The sequence below is a fragment of the Entelurus aequoreus genome, linkage group LG07 (genome assembly GCF_033978785.1).
Source record: "Entelurus aequoreus isolate RoL-2023_Sb linkage group LG07, RoL_Eaeq_v1.1, whole genome shotgun sequence".
In the NCBI taxonomy this organism is placed as follows: Eukaryota; Metazoa; Chordata; class Actinopteri; order Syngnathiformes; family Syngnathidae; genus Entelurus; species Entelurus aequoreus.
Genome location: NC_084737.1, coordinates 52096274 through 52113857, shown reverse-complemented (window position 1 = coordinate 52113857; position 17584 = coordinate 52096274). Strand labels below are relative to the sequence as shown.

Below are 17584 nucleotides of genomic sequence, written 5' to 3'. Positions count from 1 at the left end.
TTTGTCTCTCTTAGAATTAAAAATGTCGGGCAAAGCGAGACCAGCTTGCTAGTAAATAAATAAAATTTAAAAAATAGAGGCAGCTCACTGGTAAGTGCTGCTATTTGAGCTATTTTTAGAACAGGCCGGCGGGCTACTCATCTGGTCCTTACGGGCTACCTGGTGCCCGCGGGCACCGCGTTGGTGACCCCTGCTCTACACCATGGCGAGCCATGACAAACAGAGTAAGACGCGGACATAGAGGAGAAGCAACTTATTATATTGTCATTTATTTCGACTGTTGTTTGTGTTCTAACATCGGTCAATCAATTTGACCTTTATTGCAATTTTGAACCACTTGTCCAGGGTGTACCCCGCCTTCTGCCCGAATGCAGCTGGGATAGGCTCCAGCAACCCCGCAACCCTGAAAAGGACAAGCGGTAGACAATGGATGGATGTCATTTCAAAACAAATCAAATGCACTTGAAAGAGCTTGACGGGTTGATTAAATAACAAAAAGAGCAGTAATAAACAACTTCTAGTGTATGTCACTATAGAGGTGAGTGACAATGTTACATTGTCAGGAAGGCTTTTAAAAACAGTTTAAAATTATTGCACGGCTCACCAGACATTTCATCTATTGACCATATTTGGGATGTCTGGCTTAGTTTATGACAATGACAAGCGACTTTGTGGAATTATTGAATTGAAAAAAATACAAATAAATCAACTCAATACCAAAGACTGCGTGAAACAAATGCTAATGAGATTATTTGTAGACCCTCACACAGTAAAAGTGCACATTTTTGAGCATGTACCATATTGATGCTATTTAATCAGCATCTTTATTTGGAATATTTTACTTTATTTGGTGTACTGATTATCTCACTAGCAAGTGCTCACTGACAGAGATTTAGATATATTTGTGAGTAATATTTTAGAGAAATAGGCCTTTTGTGTACAAAGAAAAAGTTGTAGATCATCGAGCAGGTAAAAAAACACCATGTTGACCTAATTCTTTTATTTTAAAACATATGAAGATTTAAATTAATAATTCTTCGTCTAAAATCATGAGTGTATTCAAATCTCTGACCAGAAGTATAACAAAAATGGGATTTTTAGTTGATACACGTCAGCAATAATCATTGCAGTATACAACCATATGTACTGTCAGTAGTTTGCCACAGGGGGGCGACAACATACCACCAAGCCTTCCAGAGACGGGTAATGGTAATGTGAACTAAACAACGAACTAAAATTAATACTGTAGTTTTATCCAGTGAAAGATGAATTTTATTTAATTGAATTTTAATCAAATAAACGCTAACATGTGTTTTAAGAGTAGCTTATTGGTGAATATCTGTCAAATTTGATGTGTTTCAAGGAAACTATATTTTTCCATCATAAAAAAAATAAAATAAACATTATAAAAAAATAAAATAAACAAGTAGTGTATATCAAAACGGATTTAATTGTTTTTGTTGTCTTAAAATAGTACTATAGTAGCGATCGAATCAGACTAATAGCAGGTATTATAATTAGTGTTTGTCACAAAGATGGATGCAAAGTTGACCAGTGGCAGATTTACAACGAAGCTGATTGTGTGTTTTTGGCCATAACAGTAGTCGTTCTTTGGATATCTTCCAAAAAATAAGTCATCATAAAACAATAACAATTAGTACAGTATTAAGTGCCAACGTCACTTAAGTGGAGCTAAATGACAGACTGGACGTTCAACACCTCAGCATTCTTTTTTTTTTTTTTTTGGTCCACTAAATTAGATTAACGCTGTTAAAATGCTTGTAGGTCATCTGTTTGGAGGGGTAAGTTCCGACCAAAAGACGATTATTTATCAGTATAAGCGTATTTCAATATGTGGAACGTTTTAAATTAGCTAAAGGTAACTAAGCTAGCATGCTAGCTAACTAACTTACTATAATCTACATGTAGCCTACTGATAATGATGCCATTTTGATCATTTTCATTCATTTTTTTATTTATGTCCTTCATTGATGTGTATATTTGATCGATAGACAATTAAACCTCAGAAACTAAACACACATTTACACACCAATGCCTGAGAAGGAGCAGGATGAAGAAAAATATTATATTTTCCTGCCCCCTTCAACATAATACATAGTCTTATTCAATGGATATCATACAAACCAAACAAATATATCCAAATATAATGAAAACAAACAAAAAAACACAACATGTGCAAAACTTCATGAAGTCCAAACCGAACAAAAGAGGTAATATACACCTCACGGGATGATACAAAACAAATACAAAACCAGACAAAAAATAAGTAAATTAATAAATATTAAGCAAAATGTAAACACTTATGGCTGTCCATATGATGTTATTGTTCTGTCTTTATATATTTTTTTCAATTGGAATATATTTTTTACAGTCTTTTATCTCATTGTAAAGAGAATTCCATAGTTTCACCCCCACCACTGATATATACATTTGTTTTAAAGTTGTCCTTAAATACTGATGTTGGAAATGACCTTTTCCTCTACACTCTTCATTCTCAGAAGTGATGACAAACATTTTTTGTAAATTTGCTGGTATTGTTTTACTTTTAGCCTTAAACATAACACATAATGTCTGTAACTTTACTAGCTCCTGTAGTTTCAATAAACCAGAATTAATAAATAATATGTTGGTGTGTTCTAAGTAATCTACTTTATGAATAATCCTTATAGCTCTTTTCTGTAGTTGATACAATGCCTTTATGTTACTCTTATATGTGTTCCCCCACACTTCCACACAGTAGCTGATATATGGCAATATAAGTGCACAATACAATATACGCATTGCCCTGTAATCTAACACAAATTTGACCTTGTTTAATATAAAAATACTCTTAGACATCTTTTTCCGTACATGTGCAATATGAGATTTCCATGTCAGACCGTCATCCAGTATCACTCCTAAAAATCTAAGTTCAGAAACCCTTTCAATATCAATTCCATCTATTAACAGTTTGATTGTTTCCTCCCTTTTCCTTTCACAAAAAATCATAAACTTTGTTTTTTTCACATTTAACGATAATTTATTGACATCAAACCATCTCTTAAGTTTAATCATTTCCTGTTCAATAATATTTGATAACGCTTTTAAGTCATGTCCCGAACTATAAAATCGGTTAAAGCCTCAACAATGTTGCTGTCATTTGACTTATTTGTCAAGATGATGTCTGCTCTAAATAACTTTGTCTTCTCTAGATTAGTGAAAGATGTCATTTTGAAGTCCTCTGACAAAACCATCGAGACTGTTGAGATTTGAAAGCAAAGTGCGAGTTTAAGGCAGCTGGAGGAGGCTGAGATGACTGAGCACCACCTGACTGGGGAGGAACACGTCCAGCTTCACAACCTTGTCCAAGAAGAAGTCCAGCACGCACATCAAAGTGTCAGAAATACATTGGAGGAGAAGGGATATACTCCAGCATCCTTCATCCCCAGCGTGGATGATCCTGGGTGTCAGACATGGTTGCCAGGAGAGAAGATGCCGGGTAACGATGGCGAGGCGACGTTGTATGTTCTGATGGGGAACGCCAAGGCAACGGAATACTTTGCAAACCGCAAATGTTTCCTGAGGCCGCCCAGATCATCGGCTGGGGTTTGCTTGGAGAAAAGGTTTAACGTCTTGTGTGGTGACACCCCTGTAGCTTCTAACAAGTAGGCCTCCATATTTATGACCATGAATAAAGATTATTCATATTTTTTTAATTGAATGTGCTTGTTGCAGTGCGGTGACACTGGAGCAGCAAACATCTGAGGAGCAAGTCTTGTTTTCTCCGATGCGGCAGTGGATGACCTCGGATGACGGAGAGAGTGTATCCAACTTCTTTGCTCACACAACAACTTGCAGGAGTTTTTGAATTGTAAATCTATTTTCATGATCTGTACGCAGGTGAGGAGCCCTGTTTGTTTTTCATCAAATTGCTACCCTGAGTCAGCTGTTAAAAATTCTCACGCTGCTAGCTTCCAAAAGCCTGGTGAGAAGGTTTTTCAGTTCCTTTTCATCTCAATAATCGATGACATTTTCATTTGTATGCTTCATCACAGAGGATCTAGCATGTGCTGCCTGCGGGACGTATGACTCCCATCCTCAAGAAGCTACCGTGTCAGGAAGAACTACAAGGAAAACAGCTGCCAGACGGTCTGTTCAGTCACCAGGCGGGCGACTAGAAAGAAGAGAACGACACAACAGCAAAGAAAGGCTGCGCAGGTTAGTGCCAAACAATAACCTACTTTCTAAATAATTCCTTGTGTGATGTTTGACTACTACTGTAGTTTGTTTAAACTCTCAAAGATGAATATTTTTGTTCTGGCATCATGGTAACAGTTTGCTTAGCAAGGTTTGGACCTGATTGGGTGGAGTTTGCATGTTCTCACCAATCCAAAAACATGCATGTTAGTCTAATCGGAGACTCTGAATCTGGTGTGCCCCAATTGGTGGCCCCGGGGACCAAGTTTGGCCCGTCGAGTCGAGTAAAGGGTGACTTTCCAAATGCATTACATATTCATACTGACTCTTTCAAGCTCATTAGGGGTGTCCCGATCCAATACTGATATCTGTCCAGTATCAGCAAAAAACAACAACAAGTTTTATAATTATTATATGGACTTATAATTATTATAATCATATTATATGGACTTGCTTCGAAACGACCCTGCAGCGTGTTTACTTGTGTGAAGTTTGATCTTGTATCGATGTATTTTAGTCAAGTCATTTCAAAAAGGTAGCCTTAATGCTATAGGGCTAGACTACTAAAAGTTAGCAGCTACACAACAGCTGAGCACATAATAGCTTACAAGTCAGACATACGTAAAAAGGGTCTGATCTACTGAAGGTTTGTGTGGGTTAAAACACGTTTTACACTCTAAAAGCTAAACTCTTAGAGGGGAACTTTGCCTATAATTCACACACACACACACACACATTAACAAAGATGTCTTTTTTTTTTCATTCTTACTCGTAAACAAACGTGAATAAAAGTCAGCTTACAATGGTGCCAATGGGAGTCAGGATGTCGTTGTGTCTATTGGGTCTATTGCGTCTTTTCCAACCATAAACCCCAATAAATAACCACCCAAAAACCGCCAACAATCAATACCCCATTTAAATTTTGTGACCTTAACCAAGAATTATTGTTATTATAAGCGCTAATGTTAAGGACTTACAGTACATCCCTTAACTTACATCCCTGCTGTGACTACGGATGGGAATTGCTAAGATTTTTCCAGTTCCGATTCTGCTTAACGATTCGGTTCTTTATCGGTTCTCTTATAGATTATTTGGATGAAAAGATAACAAAAAGGTGGATTAACATCAATTGTGTTTAGTTTAGAGCTCACATGATCTTACAAAACTACCAGTGAAGTCTTAAAAGGCACATAGCATAGAAAACTATTTTCAAAATAAAAAAATAAATAATTCTGTAGAATTTAACAAAATAAAACATATGTGGAAATGACACAAGAATGTAACATTTCGTAACATTTTTAACATTTTAAGAATATTTGTCATCTGCCTATAAAATATACTGTGCAATATACTGTGCAAAGGTTTGTTTAGATTTACAGAATGAAAATAATATAATGGCATATGCTCATAATATGCAACACAAGATATTCCAAGCCATCTTTTGATATAATTTGGATGATTATGGTTTACAGTTCATAAAAACCTCAAATTGAAAATCTCAGAAAATGTGTGGTTTTCAAAAACTGTAAGCCATGATCAACAAAATTCTAATAAATAGGCCTGACATATCTCCTTTTGCATGTAATGAGTTTATATAACTCATTCGTTTCACATTTGAAGTTGAATTGCTGACATAAATGAACTTTTACAAGATATTCTAATTCTATATGTTCTCCACCTGTATAATATGAGTGAAAATGTTGAAGGAAAAACATGCAACTACAATTGAACATTCACCTGCCGAAAAAAGGTGCATCTGTGTGGCAAATTGTTGCAAGCTTGTGAGCACAAACTTAGTCACTGCTCGTTGACAATAGTCGTTCCTGGCCGAGTGGTACTCTTCCCTGCCGCGGTGAAAGATTGCGGTTTGCGTGAACTGGAGTCATTACTGCCCGCCTCCAAACCAGTCAGAATATGTCTTCTCATGCTCATCTGAATGACAAGGCATTCATTTTAATTTAACAGGTAATAGCTCTAACATTATAGAAGGTATTAGTAGAACATTAGCATTATTGTATTACTTTATTTAACACACGTAAATAATCAAAGTTTGGCCATTTGTCCATCGATTCATGATTTCTCCTCGTCCTAATTGTGATGCATCGATCCTTTTTCCTACCTCTGGGTGGTACTGATTATCGGTGTGTACTGTTTGTTCAACAACACAACAGAACACCATACTTGATGTCATAAACTGTAAGTGAACGGGGACATACAGGTGACAGACAGTTGCGATAGCCAATCAGATCACACTTTGTTGTCAGTAAGGCCTTCTAGACGGCCTCACGTTGACGTGACATTTACGCGTCCTGTGATTGAATACTCACCTGGACCGTTAGCGGATGAATTAGAGAACACATAGAGTTGATAGACAGTTGCGATAGCCAATCAGATCACAAGTTGTTGACAGTAGCCTATTCAAGTAGCCTGATGTTAACGAGACTGTGATTGGATACTCACTTCTCGTTCCAAAGTGAGTATCCATTCACAAGTTTCAATTTAGCAGGAAGCAGGAAGTGTTGCGCTGTAGCCATGCAAGGATAGCAGAGAAGGAGAACAAAATGTTGACATTTAAAGAGAAACTACATCTCGTGAGACGATGTCGGCCAACCCCGGAAGCTAGCTCAGCTGTTCTGGCGAAGAAATGCTCGCCATTTCCACTCCAATAAGCCGCCGACGAGGGGTACCACTGGCTTATACGGCGTCGAATAGGTTCTACAAATTGTGAGTTCAAATATTTTATTTTTTCACTTTATATATTTTTTTTGCTATTTTAATTTTGACAGTACTACATAAGATATGTTTTAATTGCTGATGCGTTTTAATAGATTTTTAAATGCGCCAGAAAATAACCCGTTTTGTACACTGTTGTTGTTGTACAATGCCCAGGAGGGCGTGAATGTGTTCCTGTATAGTATTTCTCCAGCAATGGTCATGTGGTATTTTGAGAGGTAATCATTGAAGTCGGACATCACTGAAGGCCTAGGTGGGAAACGCACGGCCCGCCACTGAATTTTATAGTTTGCACACACTTTTTGGGCAGAAGACTTCACAGTTGTGCAAAAGTATTGAAAACAAAGTTCTTAAAAAGGAACTGCACTTTTTTGGGAATTTTGCCTATCGCTCACAATCATTATGGATGATGACAACATGACAACGGATGTATTTTTTTAATGCATTTAAATGTTAAATTAACGTAAATAAAAATGCATTCAATGAGAAGGCCTCTATTTCGTCCATAAAATGCAATAAATAACCATTCAAAAAGCGCCAACAATACTCCATTTACATTTTCTGACTTGAATATTAACCAAGTATTAGTGATATTGTTATTATAAACGCTAGCGCAGACTACCGTGTGTCCCTATGTTTACATCATCAAGTGGTATGCTGCTTTCCCGTTTCCTTGCTCCCTGTAAGTTTATTGTAGATCACAAATTATCTCACCTGGACAGAAGAAGTCTGAGTAGGTATTCTGACAAGTTGGTACACTTTGACAGCCATTTAGGACTCGGAAATATGGCTAGAACGACCCGAAAAGACGCCTCCCCCGTTTCTTCGTGAGGATTATGAAACATTCTTTACCTAAATGGGAATATATAAACATCCCAGCAGTCTGCAACCTAATGAAAGCAGACCTTGCACAGTAAGTGATGTTTTATTTTGTTTATTGGCTCTCATGCAGTCTGCAGTGAGTAATAAACAGTAATGAAGAAAAAAATAATCTGACATTGTGATGCGTTTTTTAAATGAATGTATGATCAAACTACGTAAATATTAAATGTTATTATAAATGTGCCCATTACTATAAAACATGGTTTTTGGTTTGAGTTTATTTTGAACAATATACTTACATAATATCTAAAAAACCTCAATGGAGGTATTTGAATGTTTTCTTAAGGGCTTTATAAGCAGAACAGAGTGGCTTCCATAGGCTCCATTGTAAGTGAACTTTTGATCACATTTATTTATTATTTAGAATGCAAAAAAAAATATCCATCCATCGTCATGTCTTTCATAATGATTGTCAATGGTAGGCAACATTCCAAAAAAAGTGCACTTCCCCTTAAAAACCTGCATTCTGTTATGTTGAAGTCAAAAGGAATGTATTTTTAGTTCCTACAGAGAAAGTACACAAAATAGGCCCCAGAAAATAAGTACTTTTGTGTAGTGCCCACTTTGAAAATTCAACTAATTAGAGAAATGTACGCAACACTTCATGCATAAGACTTTGGAGTTAAACTCATCTGTGCAGTGGAGTTCACTACAGCTTTTTCTCAATGTCTAAAAACAATTAATTGTCTGCTTCTATCTTTTTGTCCTGACAATTGTTAGTATTTTCTATTTGTTCACCATAGACATTAGGCATACATCATATCATTAAGCATTTCGGCTAACTTCATTTATCCTCTGTTAACATTGTTTACTATTTAGGAATATGAGTGTACAGTAAGAGACTTCTTAGCTAAGAATCATCTGCTTCGTCTGTGCTGCCATGCAGGAAGAAGATCCGTTCGTTGTGTAACGAATTGAACACTTTGGTGCCGTCCTGTACAGCTGACACTGACACGGTCAACACACTGCAGAGCACCTGTACCTTCCTGAAATACATCAAAACCTTGTATGGAGACAACTTGACATCAGTTAGTCGCAATGATCATTCGACTGAAGAATGATGATCATTAGGCTATTCTCTCATCTTGAAACTTGTCTATATCTTTATTTGGTCAAGTCCTTTCAGCTTCGTACAACAAAGTGTGTAGTTATATTGCTAAGTGCTATTTTCTAATACTCTACAGGGTTTTCAGATGTTTACTATTAAAACGTTTGGTGAAAGCTTAGAACAACAGATGGATCATACAGTGAGTGTTCCCCTTATCAAAAAATGACTTCTTCCAAATATTGTGATATTAGTCAAACAATTAACACGTTAAATATTTGTTTCCTGGAGTTCAACATGTTATGTCTGTGAATTTTCACTCCATATTTAAGTATTGGCTTAGCAAGCTTTCCTTCCAGTTGGATTGCTATTTCCTGTTACTGTAAAACGCATGCTGTTCAGTCCATATGTAGAGAGCAGTAACATTTTCCTGAAAAGTGGCTTTATTTGTTCTTTCTTACAACATGTCGCTGTATCATCTTACTGTACATACAACAGATACCCACAAATAATAAATAGTATTTAAATGGTTTATGTAATAGTTACAGCACCGCTAGCACATAGTGGATGTGGTCATGGTAGAATTCAACTTTGAAAAAAATAACTGCACCCAAGGTTATTGAATTTATTTTAAAGTGTCTAGATTTCTTCACCCACATGTTTTATTTGGCATTTGATTCTTGAGATTCAACTGTTGAAAAATAAACAAACTACTGTAAAACTTTAAAAACAATAAAAAATACAAAATGTTTCGGCTTGTATTAATCTACACAAATATTTTCTGGCCACCTGCTTGTTTGTCTTTTATTTTTGACAGTACATACACTGCTGCGTTACACAGGCCCACTGCTCCTGCTTACACACAAAGTTTCTATGCTGAGGTAACACCTGGGATTACCACCAATGGGCCATGCTGCATGTACAGGCTGGTTGTCAAAGTAAGCCATGGTCATTAAAATGGGGGCAAGGACATGTACAAGGTTTTTATACACAAAGCACTCATCATCAATCATTTTTCCATTTGTTTGAAATCTGAAAGTTCTGGGTGGAATGCTGAAAATCCCTGGCCTTTTTCCTATGCATGCACCTTCTTTTTAAGGATGGCACCTTGATGTTTTCAACTCCCACTTGCTGTTCGTCACATCACACCTTTGATGTTCTTCTCTTCCTCTCAAAAATGTCACACCTGTTGATGTTTTCCTTCCATCTTGTGATATGCATATTTAAATAAAGAGGCGATTTTTGCGATCGCTCCTGTTTTTATTCCATCCTTCCCTTCCTTTTTTCAACTTTTGTTCTTGGCGTGGATGGCAACAGGTGGCAGGAAGTAATATTTAAAGGTTTTTGGGGTTGGATGATTTCCCAGCAACCGAAGCTCCCTGACAGGCTGATGTATCACAGATTCCGGGGGGTCCGTGGTGCCCAGTCCTACCTACCCTGCCGTGCTCACCAGGCTCACCTGGATCACCTGGTGACCCATCCCGGCCATCTTTAACAATTCCTGGGACACCTGGAAGACCTGTGGGCAGCACATAGCCATTCATACAAGTGTTTGTCATCCAATATGAGGTGTGTAGTGCACACTCCTGTGCTGTAGGTGGCAGCATGTGAGTGAAAACTAGTGCACCATTCCACTCCCTGCACTCTAATGCCACTAAAATGAGGTTTACAACTTCATATCTAGATACATACATGGATGGATAGATAGATAAATAGCAACATTTAGGTGTGTGGTAATTATTTTAAACTCAAAATGAACCACTAGACACTGTATGTGTCATACATTTTTGAAAAATCCAGATGATAATTTTAAAAAAAAACTCCAAACAGTACTGGCCAAATTGGATACCTGACAAGAATCTACATTTTGGCAGTTCCATGGAGCTCAGCAGGGGTCCGTACTTTGTCCAGTGTTCTGTATCGAGTGCCTTCACTATGCAGTATCTTTAGAAAACACTCCCTAGACAAATAACTGTTTCCCCAAAGTTTTGCCAGATGTAGGTTTCTATTGTTTCCTTTTAAAGAGGAAAGTGCTTAAGATAACTGTTTGTCTTGAATTGAAATGAAAAGTGTGGTCTGGTCAAAAAGTACAAATTTAAGTTAGAACGTGAAGCCACATACCTTGGTGTCCTTGGTCTCCAACGGGGCCCTCAATTGCTTTGCCAATGGTTCCCTTATCACCGTGCTCACCAACGTCACCTTGTTATCAGACCAGACACTTTGAATCTTGAAGTCGCAGTTGACCTCCATGCTTTCACTCGTAGATAATATTGATCAGAAGTGTCATACCTCTGGGACCGGGATCTCCAAGTTCTCCTGGCAGGCCTCTGTATCCTGGAGGTCCACGAGAACCTGGATGACCAATGGAGCCAATTACTCCCGGCTGTCCTGGAGATCCAGCAGGTCCAGGTCTGCCCACCATTCCTGGGGCCAGAGGTCTGCGAAGATTAGCGGCCAGCTGCGCAATCTGATCTGGGATGAGTGGAGTACGACAGAAGGTTAGTTTCCATCTTTCTTTCTATGAATTGTTGAATGTAGATCTTCACCATCGATCATTGAGCCACACAACTCTCTGATGTGTTGTTCACTTGTCAGTTTACCCTGAAAAACACAATTTATTTATAAACAAATCTGTATTCTTATCTTGGTAACCTTCACTTAAAACTTCCAAATAAAAGCACTTACAGGTACACCTGTTTTTCCAGAAATGCCAGGAAGACCTTGCTCTCCTTGGAAGCCCATTAATCCTGGTTTTCCCGGGGGCCCTCTTGCCCCAAGCTCTCCTTGTGGCCCAGAGACACCTTTAGGTCCCAGTTCTCCTCGTTTCCCTGACTGTTTCCAATTTGAAAAATGGACATATTATATTTTTGCCAAGACCACACTGCAAATTCACTTTAACTTTTTATCCTCAAAATAAGAACCCTGGAGAAAACTGTCAAGAGTTTTACAAAATGGAGCTTCTAATTCCACAAATTGTGTTGCACCTTCATACTGCAATTAAGCAGCAAGTGATGCTGAAAAAAACTATGCCTGCCTCCAATTAATCCCATTAAACTTGGAATGTGAGGCAGCATGTGCACTGGCTATGAATGTAAGCACGGAAACAAAGACCTCAATAGAGACACTATCATCAATTATTTTGTACGATCACCAAAATTTATAGAAGCAAACAAAAGAAGCTCACCTCTCCTTTTTGTCCAACTGGTCCAAAATGACCCTGGAAATAAAGAATATAATGTCAACAAACGAGTTATACTAATAACAACAACGTGGTAAACATTTGATGTTAACACTTACAGGTTCTCCATTCTCTCCAGGTAAACCATCACTTCCTGCTACGCCCTACAATTCCAGCATAAAAACACAAATTATATTTGCTTCAACTCTTTGTATTTTATTAGTGTTCACCTTAGGCATTATGCTTCTATTCAAGGACAAACTACCACAAAATAGCATAAAGACAATGGCTGCACTGTTTGAGTGCACAAATAGCTCAAATAATGAATGAAACATTAGACCCTGGCTTTAACTTCCAAATATTTACCATGTCTCCTTTGGCTCCTGAGGCTCCCACTGGCCCCTTTGAGGTCGAAAAAAGAGAACATAAATGAGAGCAATGTTGAGACATTTGTGCAAGGGGGGGGGGGAGAGTGAGGTGGGCAGGTAGGTTGCCAGTGAGCAGTGATATAAGGACCATCTTTGTTCTGCCCTTCTGGACTGGAGATCACTTGGAGTCTGAACTCTCGCTGGGCAACATTTTTACTTCATTCCACTCTCACAGTCTAGATGACCTGCTCATTTGTCTCCAAATAGACTTTATGAGAATCTCAAGACACATGTCTTGTAATCAGGCAAGTCTTACTCACCCTTTCTCCAAACTCTCCACGAATTCCTGTTGGACCTGGAAGACCTGGATCCCCCAAAGCTCCATTTATGCCCTGCAACACATACAACTCGGTGAAATGACTTCTTATGACAACGATAACCGCAACAGAAGAAAATCGTTTGCACTGACCTGGAAGCCTTTTACTCCCTGAGGTCCTGGGTTACCAGCAGGTCCAATGCCTCCCTGAAGGGGACAATTATTGCTTTTAGTAAGAAGTGACTAGTAGTAACATTAGAGCAATCACATTTTGTAAGCAAAATTATTCCATTCTTCTTTGACTATGAATTCCACCTTTTATATTTAATACCTACAGTTTGACATATTTCCACTTTGCTTCTTGAATGGAGCATCTTCTCAATGCACTTTTATAAGTCTTTTGTATCTAATATGTCTTAATGAGCATGTGCATGTTGTGCGTCATCACCACAAACTCACAGCCACTCCTCTGGGTCCTGCTATGCCTCTCTCTCCTGGGATGCCAATATCACCCTGCGGGGAGATATAAGACAGTTAATATATCAGTCCTCACATTGTACCAAAATGTCTTTAGCAGGAGTTCATTTAATAATAACCCAGACGCCCACCGGATACATACAGGAATACCTGGTTCTCCAGAGGGTCCCGTCTCCCCAGTCTTCCCAGAATCACCCTGGTGTAATGGAATAGGATAGTAAGTCCCACATGGTGCTTCTTAATGCCTCAGTCTCGTAGGCCATTATCATGTGAAACTTACACTTCCTCCTTTGGATCCTTTGGCACCAGCCTTTCCTTGTAGACCCTATGAATGTGAGAAAAGACACTTTAAGCTTACATATAATGTTGTTAACAACGATTAGACCGAGGAGACACACAAATGTATTTTTAGAACTCACAGGAAGTCCATTCGGTCCTTTCTCTCCAACTACCCCATGGCGCCCGGCGTCACCCTATTCAAAGACACAAACTGTGACTGTGAGGTGGGGCTTAATGAGGCTGTATAGAGAAACCTTTGAGCCTGAAACAAACTCCTACCTTTTCACCATCCATCCCTGGTGTGCCATCTTTGCCATCTCTGCCAGGAATGCCCTGTAAGGACATTACTTCACTTCAATATGCTTTATTTGATTGGGATCATTGTAAGAATATATTTTTATGTGTGGTAACTTACAGGCTCCCCTTTGGGCCCTGCTCCTCCAATTGCTCCTTTAGGACCAATTTTACCCTGTTTAATTCAAAACGCAAACTCAATTTGATATGTGACACTTGTAGAGCCTCCAAACTCCAATTTATTTTACTTACAATTTCTCCTTTGGGACCTCTGAATCCCTGGGGACCCCTTTCTCCAGTGTCACCCTGGAAAAATCAGATAAAACACAAACAGCTATTCATTGATGGGACCAGAGTTGCATTCTGCTCTCGTTTCTATCCAAATGTCAAGACTTTTTTTGATATGTTTCTGAGACAAGAAGACACTCACTGTCTTCCCAATGATGCCGGTGATGCCATGTTTGCCTCTGAATCCCGGCAGACCCTGTAAACAAACAAGAGTATAAGGAGCAGTGAAGGGAGCAGACTCTCTTTTACGCGCAATTGAAAAGGTTTGAGTTCCAAATAAAGTTGAATTAGTGCAGTTGCTTACTCTGTCTCCCACAGATCCCATTGGACCTGGTAAACCTCTTAGACCACGGGGGCCCTGAAAAATATCACCAGAGATAATCAGAAAGGAGGCAAGAAGTACCGTATTTGCCGCCCTATAAGCCACTACTTTTTTCCAACGCTTTGAACCCTGTGTTTTTTTTAAACGATCCGGTCAATTTATGGATTTTTCTTCGCCAACAGCCATAATGTTTTGTATTCAACAAATAGTTTTCATATTACACTGACAGAGACACTGAAAAGGTGTGTTATTGTTTTTGCTATGGCGCCATCTTTTGGACAAATTCGCTCACTGCTGGTGCTGCAGATTGACAATGTACTTCCTGTTTCGTGCCGTAAGTATATTCGTCCATAGGGTCTCTGCTCGAAAGGATTCTTCATTCATCACTCCAAGCAATGTTTGTAAGTTTTACAAAATAAATAAAACAATGCATGCTTACTAAACTGTCCCATGTGGGATGTCTGTAGGAGTATTTTCATGCATATTTGTATGTTTAAAGATTAAAGATTAAAGTACCAATGATTGTCACACACACACTAGATGTGGTGAAATTTGTCCTCTGCATTTGTCCCATCCCCTTGGGGAGCAGTGGGCAGCAGCGGCGCCGCGCCCGGGAATCATTTTGGTGATTTAACCCCCAACTCCAACCCTTTGTTGCTGAGTGCCAAGCAGGGAGGTTATGGGTCCCATTCTTATAGTCTTTGTGCTATTGTAATGTAATTAAGCTACCGTCGTTAGCATTAGCAGATATGCTAAAACGTTTATAAGTGTCTGTGTTAGTAACATTAACTTACAATGGCATTCTTTTTGGATTGTTCCAGTTTCACAAATTCACGAAAATGTCACCGTGGAGTTATTGAGTCTGTTTATCTGATTGGAGAGCTAGCTTCCGCAGCCAGTGGTTCCATGACAATGACTTCTGTTTTGTTTGATCAGCCTTTTTACTGTCATGACAGGCACCGTTTGGAAACAATTAAGGTATATATAAACATTTACAAAATCTTTCGTACCGGTGTGTATATATATATATATATACTGTATATATATATATATATATGGTGTGGTGCTCATATATGTAAACATATTTATTTCTTCAAACTTTGGTGTTTGCAGTTTAAATACCGGTGCGCTCAAGAGCCCGGAAATTACAGTAATTGAAAAGATGTAATTCTGAAATGTCCTCACCTGCAGGCCAACTGTCCCAGGAAAACCAGCAGGACCTGAAGGTCCTGAGTCGCCCTACAGACAAGTTGGACACTTAGTACAAAACCAGCACCAGATGAGAGGACCACCAATCTTGCACATAGGATCACCCTTCCTTAAATCAAACACTCACCTTCTCTCCGTTTTTGCCAACTTCTCCCTTGTCTCCTTTATGTCCGGTGTGTCCCTACAAGAAGAGTTACAGTGTATTAAAAAGACATATGGAAGTGTTCAGAACAGAACTACTATAGACACCTTAAATCCTGGCATCCCAGGTGGACCAGGAGGACCAGGGGGGCAGATGGCAGGGCACTGCAAACAAACGAGCACTGAGTAAGTAAATGTATCCTGCAGAGAACACATCACAGCATTCAAGCGCATCTTTGGCATCTTACCAATAAGTCACCGCTAAGATCATGGAGAGTACCAGGAAGACCCTGACAAAACAAGCAATGGTATTTACATAGTTTGCAGTCTTGCAGTTCTGTTTTTACATCTTTGATAAAGGACTGCACTTACAGGTGGACCATCAGGACCAGGAGGTCCAGTAAGTCCTGGAAGACCTTCAGCCCCCTGAAAAAAGGCAAAGGGATTAGGAGCATCTTCATCAGTTTTTAGCTTCTTCCCTCTCCAAGCTTTGTACAGTATAGAATCAAATGAATCAACTTTGAACAATGTGACCTTTTATACCTACAGTCTAAACTTTTACCAAACTATGCTTCACGTCACAATTCTGCATTCGTTAGGTGGGGTTAGCACTCAAATGCAAGCAAATTATCTTTATCCTCATCCTCTAAAAGTATTTTATTGTTGAACTCATGACACAAGAACGGCAGTTAAGTGTTTGTCTGCATGCCAAGTGCATTGAAATATATGAAATTTTATGAACGAACATTACATGATCCGTTTCTGATGGCAGGTCTAATTGATGACACTCACCACGGCTCCCTGAGGTCCGACTCCACCTGCCAAGCCATTAGTTCCGGGTAAACCCTAAAAATAAGAGATAGGAAAAATGATTAAGAGTACATTTTAATGTAGTGCTACAGTAAGTAGATTCATAAAAATAACTCCCTGCACATGACAACAATAATAAAATGTTTTTATACTCACAGGAGCTCCTGATCTCCCTCTGCCCTACGGAAAATACAAGACATATTACTAGGACAAAGGCCCGCTTTAAAAGGGGCCAGCATGTGTATGCCATCTTGGGGCTTGGTTGATGTTCAACAGCATGTTGGCCTACTTACAGGAGGTCCAGGTGGCCCAGGAGGTCCGGATTCTCCCTGTGGAGATACATGCAAAGGTGACAATCCGTCTCTCAGATACCAGACAGCAATATGATAGAAAGCTGAAAAATCACAAGAAATTGTGTAATGTATATTCTGACTATTGTTGTAAGTGCTGTGATTTTTGTTTGTCCAAAAATAATGGGTCGAATGAACATGTCTTATTGATTATTAATGCATGGAAATGTAACTGACTGATGCTCTGTTATCTTACAAATACTCAGGACGAGTAAATCACTGAAAATAACATAAAGGTGTGTGTGTCTGCATTTCAAGGACTGTATGCCTGAACTGTTCATAATCACAATAAAGTTGACTCTAATTTCTCAAATCTCTCATTTGATGTCTGACTGGACTTGAAATAATATAATGTCAGTTAGACAAGTGTTACATTCCTCTCTTATCTTACAGAGAGATGTGTTTATGTAAGTATGCATGCATGTTCCTCAGGAACCCATTGAATATGATGTGGGGTTCCCCAAGGCTCAATTCTAGGTCCCATTCATTTTAATCTTCATATGCTGCCTTTTGGGGAGGTCACTAGGAGACACGCATCAGTTTCCACAGTTACGCTAAAGACACACAGTTGTACATTGCTGTGTCTCCTAATAATAAATACCCTTTTTAATTGCATTTTGGACAGTGAATTTCTTACAGCTCAACCAGGACAAAACAGAGGTTTTAGTTATAGGTCCTGAAGGCCAGAGGGAGAA

At 38.8% G+C, this 17584-nt stretch overlaps 2 protein-coding genes across 4 annotated transcripts in view; one reads left to right on the top strand and one right to left on the bottom strand.

The window, feature by feature from the left end:
- The first annotated feature begins 1163 nt into the window (after window positions 1–1163).
- Window positions 1164–9599, top strand: LOC133653988 (uncharacterized). 3 transcript variants are annotated; one of them, XM_062053881.1, is made up of 6 exons: window positions 1164–1203; window positions 3213–3665; window positions 3736–3823; window positions 3901–3985; window positions 4056–4218; window positions 8699–9599. In XM_062053881.1, the coding sequence occupies exons 2-6, from the start codon at window positions 3313–3315 to the stop codon at window positions 8871–8873; spliced, it is 864 nt and encodes a 287-aa protein (XP_061909865.1). In that variant the 5' UTR covers window positions 1164–1203; window positions 3213–3312; the 3' UTR covers window positions 8874–9599. The 3 variants fall into 3 exon arrangements, with proteins under 3 accessions (XP_061909865.1, XP_061909866.1, XP_061909864.1); XM_062053882.1 differs by having other exon boundaries at window positions 1174–1209; XM_062053880.1 differs by lacking the exon at window positions 1164–1203 and adding an exon at window positions 1499–1802 and having other exon boundaries at window positions 8699–9598.
- Window positions 9469–17584, bottom strand: part of col9a3 (collagen, type IX, alpha 3) — a 15209-nt gene continuing 7093 nt past the window's right edge. The window contains exons 6-32 of the mRNA XM_062053879.1: window positions 16833–16868; window positions 16696–16719; window positions 16522–16575; window positions 16102–16155; window positions 15978–16019; window positions 15838–15894; window positions 15716–15769; window positions 15565–15618; window positions 14362–14415; window positions 14200–14253; window positions 14022–14075; window positions 13891–13944; window positions 13755–13808; window positions 13616–13669; window positions 13477–13521; window positions 13339–13392; window positions 13179–13232; window positions 12873–12926; window positions 12724–12795; window positions 12402–12437; window positions 12155–12199; window positions 12042–12074; window positions 11543–11689; window positions 11404–11458; window positions 11147–11329; window positions 10979–11056; window positions 9469–10376 (exon numbers count right to left, since the gene is read on the bottom strand). Of these exons, the coding sequence (XP_061909863.1) occupies window positions 10192–10376; window positions 10979–11056; window positions 11147–11329; window positions 11404–11458; window positions 11543–11689; window positions 12042–12074; window positions 12155–12199; window positions 12402–12437; window positions 12724–12795; window positions 12873–12926; window positions 13179–13232; window positions 13339–13392; window positions 13477–13521; window positions 13616–13669; window positions 13755–13808; window positions 13891–13944; window positions 14022–14075; window positions 14200–14253; window positions 14362–14415; window positions 15565–15618; window positions 15716–15769; window positions 15838–15894; window positions 15978–16019; window positions 16102–16155; window positions 16522–16575; window positions 16696–16719; window positions 16833–16868 (1740 nt within the window). The 3' untranslated portion in view covers window positions 9469–10191. The remainder of the gene's footprint in view (window positions 10377–10978; window positions 11057–11146; window positions 11330–11403; window positions 11459–11542; window positions 11690–12041; window positions 12075–12154; window positions 12200–12401; window positions 12438–12723; window positions 12796–12872; window positions 12927–13178; window positions 13233–13338; window positions 13393–13476; window positions 13522–13615; window positions 13670–13754; window positions 13809–13890; window positions 13945–14021; window positions 14076–14199; window positions 14254–14361; window positions 14416–15564; window positions 15619–15715; window positions 15770–15837; window positions 15895–15977; window positions 16020–16101; window positions 16156–16521; window positions 16576–16695; window positions 16720–16832; window positions 16869–17584) is intronic.

What these genes read in the sequence shown, in the direction of transcription:
- LOC133653988 (XM_062053881.1), top strand. Translation starts at nt 3,313, where the DNA reads ATGACTGAGCACCACCTGACTGGGGAGGAACACGTCCAGCTTCACAAC. An exon ending in CCTCGGATGACGGAGAGAGT is followed by an intron (nt 3,824 to 3,900) that starts GTATCCAACTTC and finishes ATCTGTACGCAG; the next exon opens with GTGAGGAGCCCTGTTTGTTT. An exon ending in AGCAAAGAAAGGCTGCGCAG is followed by an intron (nt 4,219 to 8,698) that starts GTTAGTGCCAAA and finishes GCTGCCATGCAG; the next exon opens with GAAGAAGATCCGTTCGTTGT.